This window comes from Oncorhynchus mykiss, chromosome 17 (assembly GCF_013265735.2).
Source record: "Oncorhynchus mykiss isolate Arlee chromosome 17, USDA_OmykA_1.1, whole genome shotgun sequence".
Lineage (NCBI taxonomy): Eukaryota > Metazoa > Chordata > Actinopteri > Salmoniformes > Salmonidae > Oncorhynchus > Oncorhynchus mykiss.
In genome coordinates this window covers 58,259,655-58,274,270 of record NC_048581.1, presented here as the reverse complement: position 1 = coordinate 58,274,270, position 14,616 = coordinate 58,259,655, and the positions used below count along the sequence as shown (strand labels likewise).

Below are 14,616 nucleotides of genomic sequence, written 5' to 3'. Positions count from 1 at the left end.
GAGGTAACGGTGAGAAAATATATTTATTAACTTAGGATAGCAAGCACTAATACTTCTAAGTGATCTTTCCTAAGAAACAGTTCTCTTTGTTTGTATTCAAAAAGTGTTCTCGACTTGTTAAATATTAGTATATACAGTTGAAGTCGGAAGTTTACATACACTTAGGTTGGAGTCATTAAAACTCGTTTTTCAACCACTCCAAAAATGTCTTGCTAACAAACAATAGTTTTGGCAAGTCTGTTAGGACATCTACTTTGTGCATGACACAAGTATTTTTTCCAACAATTGTTTATTTTGATTGATTATTTTACTTATAATTCACTGTATCACAATTCCAGTGGGTCAGAAGTCTTTTTTTTTTACCCCTTTTTCTCCCCAATTTCGTGGTATCCAATTGTTGTAGTAGCTACTATCTTGTCTCATCGCTACAACTCCCGTACGGGCTCGGGAGAGACGAAGGCTGAATGTCATGCGTCCTCCGATACACCAATGTGTCGGAGGCTACACCGTGCCCCTGGCAACCTTGGCTAGCACGCACTGCGCCCGGCCCGCCACAGGAGTCGCTGGTGCGCGATGAGACAAGGAGATCCCTACCGACCAATCCCTCCCTAACCCTGACGACGCTAGGCCAATTGTGCGTCGCCCCACGGACCTCCCGGTCGCGGCCGGTTACGACAGAGCCTGGGCGCTAACCCAGGGACTCTGATGGCACAGCTGGCGCTGCGCCACCCGGGAGGCCACGACTGTGCCTTTAAAGGCCTACCTACCTTCAAACTCAGTGCCTCTTTGCTTGACATCATGGGAAAATCAAAAGAAATCAGCCAAGACCATAGAAAAAAATTGTGGACCTCCACAAGTCTGGTTCATCCTTGGAAGCAATTTCTAAATGCCTGAAGGTACCACGTTCATCTGTACAAACAATAGTACGCAAGTGTAAACACCATGGGACCACGCAGCCGTCATACCGCTCCTAGAGATGAAAGTACTTTAGTTCGAAAAGTGAAAATCAATCCCAGAAAAACAGCAAAGGACCTTGTGAAGATGCTGGAGGAAACGGGTACAAAATTATCTATATCCACAGTAAAACGAGTCCTATATCGACATAACCTGAAAGGCCGCTCAGCAAGGAAGAAGTCACTGCTCCAAAACCGCCATAAAAAAAAGCTAGACTACGGTTTGCAACTGCACATGGGGACAAAGATTGTACTTTTTGGTCTGATGAAACAAAAATAGAAATGTTTGGCCATAATGACCATTGTTGTGTTTGGAGGAAAAAGGGGGATGCTTGCAAGCTGAAGAACACAATCCCAACCGTGAAGCACGGGGGATGGCAGCATCATGTTGTGGGGGTGCTTTGCTGCAGGAGGGACTGGTGAACTTCACAAAATAGATGGCATCGTGAGGAAGGGAAAATTATGTGGATATATTGAAGCAACATCTCAAGACATCAGTTAAAGCTTGGTCGCAAATGCGTCTTCCAAATGGACAATTACCCCAAGCATACTTCCAAAGTTGTGGCAAAATGGCTTAAGGACAAGAAAGTCAAGGTATTGGAGTGTCCATCACAAAGCCCTGACCTCAATCCTATAGAACATTTGTCAGCAGAAGTGAAAAAGTATGTGCGAGCAAGGAGGCCTACAAACCTGACTCAGTTACACCTACTCTGTCAGGAGGAATGGGCCACAATTCACCCAAGCTTGTGGAAGGCTACCTGAAACATTTGACCAAAGTTAAACAATTTAAAGGCAATGCTACCAAATACTAATTGAGTGTATGTAAACTTCTGATCCACTGGGAATGTGATGAAAGAAATAAAAACTGAAATAAATCATTCTCTCTACTATTATTCTGACATTTCACATTCTTAAAGTAAAGTGGTGATCCTAACTGACCTAAGACAGGGAATTTTTACCAGGATTAAATGTCAGGCATTGTGAAAAACTGAGTTTAAATGTATTTGGCTAAGGTGTATGTAAACTTCCGACTTCAACTGTAAGCTTATGTGAATTAATTATATGGTTATTCTGTATTCAATTGTTACATTGTTCTAATCTCTGATATGAACTGTGAGGCTTTATTAAGTCTCTCAAAAATGTGGAACTAGTCATATTGTGTTTTCCTTTGACAGAATAAATCCATAGAAGGAGAGGACCCACCTTTTTTTAACTAAATAGATTTTAAAAATCAAACAACCAAAAGGCCTGTATTTCAAACCATGTGGTGGCTTGTGAACATCCAATTGATACATATTAATGTTTTGCACAACAGGAGGATATCAGACAACCAATGAACATCCTCATTGTAAAAGGCATTAAGAAAACATACAGGGAATTGATCTGATAGACTGTTTAAGCCAATTATGCAAGATTCAGGATATCTTTATGGAAGAAGTTTCTGCCTATTTCACCTGCATGGATGCCAATATAGCTGATCAAATTGTTGGTAAGAGAATAAAATGTGAATGTAGGGGCATGATTTGGTGGGTGTTGTGCTGCTAGAAATGGAGGTGCTGTGGACAATTTGGACAAAGAGCATGTTGCCTAATGGTTGTTAGCGCTTGAAGTTATAGTGAATCCAAATTCCAATGTTATTCAGATACCCTACTGCAGATAACAAATGGAAAGACACTATGATAACAATAAAAACACATTCACATCTTGTCGTTGCTCTCTATTATTCCTTTAACAGATATGGGGAATCATATGATGAAAGGTAAAAGTATTGTAGCGAGTAAAGTGGATACCTATGGATATAAAAACAATCCAAAATGTATATTTTATACGGCCGTAAAGCTAACTAAAAAGCTGCATTCCCCAAGTGAGGACGGCCTTCACTTCAGCAGTGATGAATTCATTAACTTCTTCAACGAAAAGATTATGATCATTAGAAAGCAACAAACTCATCTTTGAATCTGCGTATTTCTCCAAAATGTACTTGTCCTGAGTCTGCACAGAACTGCCAGGACGTAAGATCAATGGAGACACTCAAGTTTTTAAATCCTGTATCTCTCGACACATTCACGCAAATAGTGATTGCCTCTAAACCTTCCAGCTGACTACTGAACCCTATTCCAACTAAACTACTGAAAGAGCTACTTCGGGGTGCTTGGCCCTCCTATGATGAACATAATAAAAGGCTCCCTGTCCTCCAGATGTGTACCAAACTCACTAAAAGTGGCAGTAATAAAGCCTGTCCTGAAAAAGCCAACCCTTGACCCAGAATGTTTATATAAAATGATCGGCCTATATCTAATCTCCCATTCCTCTCAAAATATTTTGAAAAAGCTGCTGCGCAGCATTCTTTTGGTGGGAGATTGGAAACTCTAATTGATCTACACGGACAAGTTTTTGCCTGGTTTAGAGCTTATCTGTCGGTAAGATATCAGTTCATCTCTGTGGATGGTATGTCCTCTGACAAATCAATGGTAAGTTTCGGTGTTCCTCAAGGTTCCGTTTTAGGACCACTATTGTTTTCACTATATGTTCTACCTCTTGGTGATGTCATTCAGAAACACAATGTCAAATTTCACTGCTATGGGTACGACACACAGCGGACGACACACAGCTGTACATTTCGATGAAAGATGGTGAAGCCCCAAAACTGCCTACACTGTGTTTCAGACATAAGGAAGTGGATGGCAGCAAATGTTTTACTTTTAAACTCAGACAAAACAGAGATGTTAGTTCTAGATACCAAGAAACAAAGTTGTCTCAAATAAAACTGTGAATGACCTCTGTGTTACTCTGGATCCTGATCTCTCTTTTGATGAACATATCAATAATATTTATAGCGCATCATTATGACTTACTTTCTCATTACTCGTAGTCAGATTACATGTTTTGGTTGGCGGGAACGGGCTTCCATTGATACACCTGGACAACAGCCTGAGGACATGATTGGTGAGGATCATTCTTCTTCCAATAAAATAACTATGGCCGGGGTGGTCAATGTATAGAAAATGATATGCTTCAAAGCATTGATATTACTGTGGTGATGGCATCTTGTGCTAATAGCATGACACAATACGAATAAGAATTCATGAAACAGTCTAATCTATATCAAAGGCATGACACACTACACCCCATTGACTCTGTACACTCATGCAATGCAGTATTTCACTACCTCAAGTAACACCACATCTCTTCCTAATCCAGGAGGCCTTTATAAAGGTATCGGCGAAGACCATGAAGAAAGTGCTGGAGAGGGTGATGAGGAAGGAGAGTGTGAGGTCTATGAAAAAGGAGAGGGAGATGGTAAAGTCTATGAAGGAGTATAGGGAGAAGGTGAGGTCTATGAAGAAGGAGAGGGTGAGGTTTGTGAAAAAGGTCCTGTTGTGAGCAATGTAGAGCAAATGTTTGAATTTATTTGTTTAATATTTATTTATCCAGGTTAGTCTCATTGAAATAAAATCTATTTTTCAAAAGAGACTTGGTCCAACCAAGACCAGCAATGATGGTAGCCTCAAGATCCAAACTAAATCACGTTACATTTCACTGTTGTTTCTCGTCACTTATTCTGAATTAGTAGAGTGAGACAATAGTGAAACATAGTGTAATTCAGTGTGGACCTGGAGTTGGACCTAGCTCTGCCTACTATGATGGTAGCCTTAAAATCTAAAATGAACAATGTAACATTTCACTATGGTTTCACTTTACTAATTCAATCTGGCATTCCTCTAATAGACGGGTACTTGGACTGTCTAAAAAATAACCAGTCGGTTGAAGTTGATCCAGAAGCTGACAGGTTTTGAATAATGCCCCACACACAGTAGATGCAGGCACAAACCTTTTAAATGAAAAGATGGCCATAATGAATTTGTGAAGTGAAACGGAACAGTTCAGTTTGGATCCAGGCCACCATTTGAAGGCTGTATTGCAGAATTTTGTGGAAGCACTATCAGAGGCATCGCTTCTGAGAAAAGGACCTCTCTAGACCCCTTCAACTTCAAAACCAGCAGAGTTGAAGCAAATAGTTTAGAACTCCTGCATCAACCTGACCATCAGCTCAAAACACAACACCTTCAACTCTCCAAGGATCCCACATAAAAATCTCTTACCAGTTCAAGCTGACTATGACTGAGTGTTGATCAACCTGGCATGTTACTAGTACTGTTAATTATATTGTAACTATTGTAATTGTTTGTGCATTGCAACCATTAGACCATATGCTTCAGAAACAAAATACCTAATAGCAGCTGTTCTAACTTTGACCAATTAGTGATCCTTTTGTGATTATCTTTGATTTCAATCAAATTCTCCTGATTATTCAGTTGTATCCTGATTCTCTGTATAATATATTAGTCCAAGCAATTTGCAGTAAACTGAATAAAGTGGGAACACTGACCTATCACTGTGTTGGGGCCGCGGGGGAAATTAGTGATTGGAGGAGATGGCGGGAAAGGACATAAGGAAGAAAGTGGAGAATATTATGAATAAACATGAAGTGGGGGATTACAAAGGCCTTCTGAAAGATCTGGGGAAAGATAAGACGATGGTCAAGAAAGGAGAACAGTGGAAATGGTTATGTGGGAATGAGCGATTTCACAGAACTTTTGGAAGAACTTGAGGAAATTGAGAGTGACGAGAGTGAGGATGAATTAGATGTGGTGGCAGGTGCAGTGATGACTGTTGAGAAGAAGTTGAGTGTAGAGGGAGGCAGTGTGGCCAGGAAGGTTGGCATCAAGTGCAAAAAGTGGGACATGTGTTACAGAGGCTCTGAGGTGGAACCTGATGAGAGGGTGGATGAAGTTCCTGCAGTGAGGACCGCTGATCCATATATGGTGATAGGTTGGGTGGAGAAGAAGTTGGGGTTGAGTTGTTGAAAGTAACTAGGAGTGGACTAGTGATGATTTATTGTGTTTCTTCAGACAAGAGGAAGCTGGCTGATCACTTGATTAGGGACAAGAAATGTGACTTGCTTTGCTCTACATAGCAGGGCACCATTGAAAGGAGTGACAACGGGGGTGGTATTAAATGTTGAGGAAGATCCGTTGAAAGTGACGATTCCCGGTGTCTGCGTAGCTTTCCATTTGGTGCGACGCAGATCCAGTGGAGAGCCTGAGGAAACGGAGAAGACGTTGTATGTCCTGTTGAGTTTTAATGTAGTGTCTTTGCCAGATAAGGTTAAGGAAGTGTAAGTCATCGGGTGAGAGTGTTTGTTCCGAAAATACTTCAGTGTTTAAGGTGTCAGGTTTATGGGCATGTTGCATCAGTATGCAGGAAGGAGAGTCCTAGATGTGAGAAGTGTGCAGGATGGCATGAGACAAAGGAATGTGTCGTTTTGGTGGAGAAAATTGTGTGTCTTAGTTGTAGGGGTGCCCATGGGGCTGGAAATCAGAGGTGTCCAGTGAGAGAAAGGCAGGTTGAGGTTGGTCGGGTGAGAGTAGTACAGAATGTGTTGTATGCTGAAGCAGTGAAGAGAGTGGTAGAGGAAGATAGTACACGGTGAGGGATCCTGAGAGGATTCATGTGAGTAGGCAGAGACTAATGGAAAGTGATAGGAAGAATATGTAAGGTAGGTTTCTTGGCATTCATAGCTATGGTTGTCAATTGTACTGCAGAAATAGATTGAAAGTCACAGAAAATTGAGGTTGTTATGGCAGCGGCAGAGAAATACTTGAGACTGCAAGGTTTTACTGCAGAACAGTTACAGGAGGTGTTGAGTGGTAGTGTACTGGAGTAGGATTAGATAAGGTAAATAGTGGAATGGGGTGGTGTTTTTTTTGCATACATTCATTTGTTTATTTTTTATTTCGAGAGGTCTAATAGTTGTCAGGGTAATTTTTCCTTTACCCCAATTGTATAGTAGTACTGTATCACAAATAATTTAATGTAGGTAAGCCGTGAATGGCCTCACACTCCTGTACAGTAGGTGGCGGTGTATACACTTTAAATAGGATGCGATTCGCCAACGCAATCCCAAAGAACAAGAAGATCACCGCGCTGGAGGGGCGGATCACTATGTTGTTCATTCTGATCACAGCAGTGCTGTTGAGTCTCTAGGCTAGCACAGCTTACGCTAGCTTGGCAATAGCTCTCGCATGAATTAGCTCGTTTCTATTTACGCTACGGTCGAACTAAATATATTTTGAAAAAGAATGTCGAAAGAGGTAAGTTTGTATTGATTACTATTCAGTAACGTGCTGATAGGTTGTAGCGTTTTAGTCCGTAACAGTTATGCTATTTGAAGGCGACGCATTCTTACTTACCTAACGTTAAACATGACAGCAGGCCATTTGATCTGCAGCTGTAAAGGTCTTTGTCAGCATTGTTATTTAGCGAGTCACCAGTATTTTCACAACTTATTATGAAGATGCATTTTTGTAAACATTCGCCCATTTGTTCACGATTGCAACTGCATTTTTATGGCGCCTGCATCAAGTAAAGTGTACAGTCCGCCATTATACCTAGCCAGTTAACGTTAGCTAGTAGAGGGCGCGCGGTGACGCTCGATAGCTAACGTTAGCTCTGCGAGATACGCTTTTGTCGCGGACAAGTGTGTTTGCGTTAAATTAATTTCATAATGTGCACTGCTTGTTAATTTGTATTACAGATAGTTTACTAGCTAGCGTTAGCTAAATGGCTTATTCATAGAATGGCTACCAACCCAGGCTCCCGATGCGTTAAAGCAGCAGGCCGCATGCCTAACTAGCAAGTAACGGTAGGCCATTTCTGAGTGTAGTAGTAGACCTGACCTGCCATGGCTAGCAATGATCCCCATTTGCTTCTAATCCAGTGTGTTTCCCTCGTATTAAATTCAGTCTCCCCGTGAGCCGGAGCAGCTCCGCAAGCTCTTCATTGGTGGGCTGAGCTTCGAGACCACCGACGAGAGTTTACGGACCCATTTTGAAAGATGGGGATCCCTCACAGATTGTGTGGTGAGTATTGCGTTCCTTTTCTAATACGGAACAAAAATATAAACTCAACAATTTCATAGTTATTTTTTTAATGAGTTACTGTTCATATAGATGAAATACATTCATAGCACTACACACCCTAGTACAATTCCAGGCTGTATCACAACCTGTCAAGATTGGGAGTCCCATAGGACGGCACACAATTGGCCCAGTGTCATTAGGGTTTGGCCGGGTTAGGCTGTCATTGTAAACAAGAATTTGTTCTTTACTGACTTGCCTAGTTAAATAAATAACAAATGTACATCTTTTGGTTAAAGATGCCTTTAAAAAATGGGCCTCACAATGGGCCTCAGGATCTGGTCACAGTATTTTTGTGCTTTCAAATTGCCATTGATAAAATACAATGTTGCTTGTTGTCTGTAGCTTATGCCTGCCCATACCATAACCCCACTCATCATGGGGCACTCTGTTCACAATGTTGACATCAAAAAACCGCTCGCCCACACAACGCCATACATGTGGTCTGCGGTTGTTATGCTTTTTGGACGTACTGTCGGATTATCTAAAATTACGTTGGAATTGGCTTATGGTAGAGAAATTAACATTAAATTATCTGGCAACAGTGCTGGTGAACATTCCTGCAGTCAGCATGCCAATTGTACGCTCCCTCAACTTGAGACATCTGTGGTATTGTGTTGTGTGACACAACTGCACATTTAAGTGGCCAATTGTCCCCAACCCATCATTTTAAAAGGCTAATTGATCATTAGAAAACCCTCTTGCAATTATGTTATCACAGCTGAGAACGGTTCTGATTTAAAGAAGCAATAAACTGGCCTCAGACTAGTTGAGTATTTGGAGCATCAGTATTTGTGGGTTCGATTACAGGCTCAAAACAGCCAGAACAATAGACAAAGAACTTGTCAGTCTATTCTTGTTCTGAGAAATGAAGGCTATTCCATGTGAGAAATTGCCAAGAAACTGAAGATCTCGTACAACGCTATGTGCTACTCCCTTCACAGAACAGCGCAAACTGTCTCTAACCAAAATAGAAAGAGGAGTGGGAGGCCCCAGTGCACAACTGAGCAAGAGGACAGGTGCATTAGTGTCTAGTTGAGAAACAGACACCTCACAAGTCCTCAACTGGCAGCTTCATTAAATAGTACCCGCAAAACACTAGACTTAACTTCAACCGTGAAAAGGCAACTCCGGGATGCGGCGTTCCTCTGTCCAGTGTTTGTGTTCTTTTTCCCTTTTTAATATTTTATTTTATTGGCCAGTCTGAGATATGCCTAGGCCAGCATCCTGGAGTCGAACAGCTCAAATAAGCAAAGAGAAACAACATCCCATTACTTTAAGACATGAAGGAAGTGAATCTGGAAAATGTCAAGAACTGAGCTTTTTTTCACTTGCAATTGCAAAAGCCATGATGGCACTGGTTCTCATGAGGACCACCACAGGAAAGGAAAACCCAGAGTTGCCTCTGCTGCAGAGGATAGGTTCATTAGATTTGCCAGCATCAGATTGCAGCCCAAATAAATGCTTCACAGAGTTCAAGTAGCAGACACATCTCAACCTCAACTGTTCAGAGGAGACGGCGTGAATCAGGCTTTCATGGTCAAATTGCTGCAAAGAAACCACTACTAAAGGACACCAAGAAGAAGAAGAAGATACTTGCTTGGGCCAAGAAACAGGAGCAATGGACATTAGACCGGTGGAAATCTGTCTGATGAGTCCAAATTTGAGTTGAACTGCAGAGTGAAGGAAAAGAAGCTAACAAGTGCACAGCGCATGTCAGAACTCCTTCAATACTGTTGGGAAAGCATTCCAGGTGAAGCTGGTTGAGAGAATGCCAAGAGTGTGCAAAGCTGTCATCAAGGCAAGGGGTGGCTACTTTGAAGAATCTAAAATATATTTTAATTTAACGCTTTTTGGTTACAAAATGATTCCATATGTGTTATTTCACAGTTGTGATGTGTTCACTATTCTACAATGTAGAAAATAGTCTAAATAAACCTTTGACTGGTACTTTTGTAATTATATCAGCAAATTAATGGTTCAATTCCGAATTCCTCAGGTAATGAAAGATCCAGTCACAAAGAGATCGAGGGGCTTTGGCTTTGTCACTTACAGCTCTGTGGATGAAGTTGATGCATCAATGGAGGCTCGTCCTCATAAGGTTGATGGCCGCCAAGTGGAGCCCAAGAGAGCGGTGTCCAGAGAGGTGAGCGATGTCTGCTGTGACTACGAAACACAGAAACCTCCCAGTTACACATATTTTGATGTTGGGGTGCTGCTGAAGTTTCTGAATATGAAGTGGAATTGTTTTTAATTATCTTCTGTTTGTCTTTTGAAGTGATTTTAATATTTTGAATGTCATGTTGGACAGGATTCCTCAAGGCCAGGTGCTCACACCACTGTGAAGAAGATCTTTGTGGGTGGCATCAAGGAGGACACAGAGGAGCATCACCTTAGGGACTACTTTGATCAATTTGGCAAGATCGAAGTTATCGACATCATGACTGATAGGACCAGCGGGAAGAAGAGGGGGTTTGCCTTTGTTACATTTGATGATCATGATGCAGTCGATAGGATTGTCAGTAAGTTCTCAAGTCAACACCATTGATACAGAAAAGCTGCTATTGTGTATTTAGATGTTTTACTTTTTTTCGTCAAGTAATTTACTGATCTGTTTTTAACAATCTCCTTTCTCCGCTTACAGTCCAGAAGTATCATACAGTGAATGGTCACAACTGTGAAGTGAGGAAGGCTTTGTCAAAGGAAGACATGAACCGGTCCGGTATGTATTGTAGCAGTTGATTCCTAACAACAACTGAAGCTTTAGATGTGATGAGAAAGTGACTGACTGTTTGATGTCTGAATTTCAGGGCCAAGAGGTGGAAACTTTGGTAGAGGTGGCGGATATGGAGGTATGAGCACTCTGGTTTTTATTTCCTTTTAAACCATATTCAACCTTGTTCCGTAGGGAATTAATTTACTAGTTGGCTGCCCAGGTGCAATGCAGGCTTCAAGTTATTCTCACATCTGTAACATTTTTTTTTCTAGGTGGTTTCGGTGGAGGGAGAGGAGGAGGAGGTGGAGGATATGGTGATAACGATGGATACAATAACTATGGAGGCAATGGTGAGTTCTTCTGTGTTTTTTCTAGATATTGTAAAATAAAATGTGGGCAATGTTTTCGGGAGGATTTGCCAGTTTGTCCAAAAGCTTAACTTCTTTGACTTATTTCCTTAGGTGGCGGCTATGGTGGAGGTCCCGGCGGGTATGGTGGTGGCAACCGGGGCTATGGCGGAGGCGGCGGCGGTGGCTATGGTAACCAGGGTGGCAGCTATGGAGGAGGAGGATACGACAACTACAACAATGGAGGTGGTGGTGGTGGTGGTGGAAGCTACAGAGGTGGTAGGTCAACCAAGCAATTGTGCGCTGCACATATAAATAGTGCCATCACTTAGTTTTGTATCGGGATAGCTGTGTGTGATGGATAGCTTGGAATTTAAAACTACTATCTGTGTCCTCTCGCAGGTAACTATGGAGCTAGTAGTGGTGGTGGGAGCAGCAGTGGAAGTGGTGGTGGTGGTGGAGACTACAATGACTTTGGCAATTACAACAGCCAGTCGTCCTCCAGCTACGGCCCAATGAAAGGAGGCAGCGGCTATAGTGGCGGCAGTGGAGGGGGCCGGAGCAGCGGCCCATATGGTGGTGGTGGTGGTGGTGTTGGTGGTGGTAAGTCCCATGTTACACTTCCCCTTGAAGTAAATAAGAACTGAGCCTAAGTCCCTGGATTTGTAAGGGAGGAAAATATAGGCGTTTCCCTAGTAGCTAGTCCCTTGAGTTGAGCACTTACGTAAGGCCTGGCCCATTCTGCAGGTGGTTACGGAGGAGGCTCCGGTGGTGGATATGGAGGGGGCTCCGGAGGTCGAAGGTTCTAGGTTCTGAGGTAAGCGCTGTACTGAAAAAATTGCACTGCACCTCTAGATTGGACTGTTAAATGTAGTTTTGGAGTCCGTACATTGGAGGAATTGAGATTGCCATTTCCACTATGTGGCTTCCTTGGCACAGCCTAGTCCAAGATGCAGCATAGTTGTTTTTAGAAAACAAAGCACTCCCTTTACATATGGCCAGTAGGCCTAGGCTCGAGGGCAATCATATACCGTGATACATGTGCTGAAATTGATTGTCTGAGTTCTGTATGGGGGATCCAGCAGCAAATCTTTACTTTCACAGAATCTACCATCTATTGAGCCCCTTGGCATATATGGATTGGACTGAGTTTGAAACATCCCCCCCCAACTCCACACACACAATCTGCCCTCCTTGTCTTTGCTATGCAGTGCAACGGGCTTGAATTGAAGGCTTGCTCCTGGCTTTTCTCCTCTTGACCCCACTCAAATGTAGCTGATAATGACGAAAGAAGGAAGGTGCAAAAGTTTAACATTGTTGTTCCGTATTGTCCAACAGGCTACAGTACTTAGGAGAGGAGAGCCAGAGAGGTGACAGGGAAAGGAAGCAGCAGGTTTACCCCCTAGATCTGCTCAGCCAAGCACAGTTGTGGCAGGTTTACATCTGCCACATGAAGAGAAATGTACAGTAGAAAAGGAAAAATCATGTGGAGAGGGAGGGAGGGGAATGGGTGGGTCCTTTTCAAACCGTTCTTGTCAAATGCTTCCCAGCAGGATTATATGATTTTGTAGTTTTGCTGTTTTTGTCTTTGAAGTGTAAAGCATTCCACTAAGGTTTTATGTAGGTATTTTGATTTTCCCCGCACCTATAGGGTGTTTTTAAGATGTAACCGCCACCAAATCAAGATTAAATAAACCGCTTTTCAGTTTTGTTTTTTTACATTGTGTATTTTGATTGATGGGTTCCTGTTGATTGTGTTACATGAGATGAGTAGTCCTCAACAGATGAGTAGATGGTATGAAGTGTAATTGGAATATCCTCAGAGTACTTGCGTTATGTTCCATATTCAGTATCCAAGCATGTCATTGTTTAGAAAAGTGCATTTTTGTTTAGATAGTTTACCTCAATGCCTTTGGTGAAAATACCCTGCTTGCATACAGAGGTCAAAGGCCTTTGTGCTTCTGGGCCGCCGGGCCGGTTTCTCCCCTAAAGTTTAGCATTGTTGCCACTGGACAAAATAAAAGTTTGCTTAATGGCTTTTCTGTTGGCTCATAGCTTCACAATCAATTGGAGTCTAGCTTACACACAGAACTTGAGACTAGCCTATCAATTGGAGGAGCCAGCTGAGAGGCTAGTCATTGGGAGGAACCAGCTAAGGGAGAGAAGTAGCAAGATCCCCGCGAGGAGCCAGTGAAGCAGGGGACAGCAGCAGTCTTTGAGTACAGATGGTTGCTCTTGTAAGACTAGCGAGAGGCAGCTCGAGAAAGGAAGGGGTATTTTATATACCATGCTGGTAGGTAAGAAGAGATTTTTGATCAACTCTTGTATTTTTAACACTCACCTTTTTGAAAATGTTAGCAGTCCATGTTAAGTCTCAGGGTAAATTCACTAACATGGGCTCCGTAGGCATTTTATTCCAGCAAAGGTATTTAATCTTAGAATAAGAGGGCTATAGATTTAGTGAATTAGTTAACTACCAGTGTTTTTGGTTGCCCAATTACCTGAATGATGCAAACCTTGACTGCTACTCAATTGCATTTGTGACAACATAAGTGGCCGGATATCCTCAACATTAATGACTAGATCTGGTTACACTAATGTTGGTAGTGCATGAAAATCTAGAATAAAGCCACTCAGTAGCACTAAAAATGTATGTACTTTCTCTAATATCTCTCTCATTTTCAGGAATGTAAGATGTCTGCACTAGTGCACCTCTCATGCACCTTATCTTGCACCTCTACACCTGTACTGAGATGACCAGCGGTTACAGGACCAAATATGACACGGGTATGCTGTTTTTAAAAAAAAATTAAATACTTACATTTGTTGTTGTTGTGATGCCTCACTTTCTCTGCTTTGTGCAGGCCAAATATCAGATTATTTCAAGATGATGTGTGGTTTTAATTGCTTTAATGTTTTTCTTTCAGTGTCATTTTAAATGGACAGAAGGGACACTACAGGAATGCTGCTGGACAGTTTTAAACTTTTGTACTAACTTGCAATAAAATGTTTTGTTTTTTTAAGCATTTGTCTTTATTGTAAACACTTATGAGGCTCTGGTCTGTTTTTCCAAATGAAGTCTTGATTGTATGTTCTGTAGAGGCAGTTAATTCTGTATAGACAGCTGTATGTGGTGCAGAGGGAAATTTATTTTAGGTTTTTATCACCTATTTGCTGAATGTCAAATTCCTGTGTACGGGGTTTAACGGAAGTAGAGTAAGGAAGAGGTATGAAGTAGAGTAGTGGTAGCATTTTCAGACACAGAATGCATGATGTTTTGGGGTGGCAGGGTAGCCTAGTGGTTAGAGCGTTGGACTAGTAACCGGAAGGTTGCAAGTTCAAACCCCAGAGCTGACATGTGTTAGGGCATCATTCTGACAAGGAGTCTATAGACCTTTTTATTATAATATATTTATATAGCACTTTTCATTACAAGTAGAATCTGTTGCTTTAAACAAACAATTTAACAAAACAAATGTAGGGATCTGACAGTTCATTATGGCACAATAATCTGCTTGCCTTGCTAACAGGGTAGCGGTTCAACCCCCTCCAGTTGTTCTCCTTTGCTACTATACTGAGGAAAAATATAAGTGCAACATGCAACAATTTTTAAAGAGCAG

At 41.9% G+C, this 14,616-nt stretch overlaps 1 protein-coding gene across 6 annotated transcripts; it reads left to right on the top strand.

The window, feature by feature from the left end:
• Positions 1-6,907: 6,907 nt before the first annotated feature.
• Positions 6,908-14,019, top strand: hnrnpa1a (heterogeneous nuclear ribonucleoprotein A1a). Of its 6 annotated transcripts, XM_036950316.1 has the most exons (13): positions 6,908-7,108; positions 7,760-7,876; positions 9,933-10,079; positions 10,245-10,455; positions 10,578-10,655; positions 10,744-10,785; positions 10,922-10,999; positions 11,111-11,275; positions 11,399-11,601; positions 11,743-11,813; positions 12,335-13,289; positions 13,682-13,783; positions 13,924-14,019. In XM_036950316.1, the coding sequence occupies exons 1-10, from the start codon at positions 7,097-7,099 to the stop codon at positions 11,803-11,805; spliced, it is 1,116 nt and encodes a 371-aa protein (XP_036806211.1). In that variant the 5' UTR covers positions 6,908-7,096; the 3' UTR covers positions 11,806-11,813; positions 12,335-13,289; positions 13,682-13,783; positions 13,924-14,019. The 6 variants fall into 6 exon arrangements, with proteins under 6 accessions (XP_036806211.1, XP_021424805.1, XP_021424804.1 ...); XM_021569130.2 differs by lacking the exon at positions 12,335-13,289 and having other exon boundaries at positions 11,399-11,590; positions 11,744-11,813; XM_021569129.2 differs by having other exon boundaries at positions 11,399-11,590; positions 11,744-11,813; positions 12,335-13,783.
• Positions 14,020-14,616: the final 597 nt, after the last annotated feature.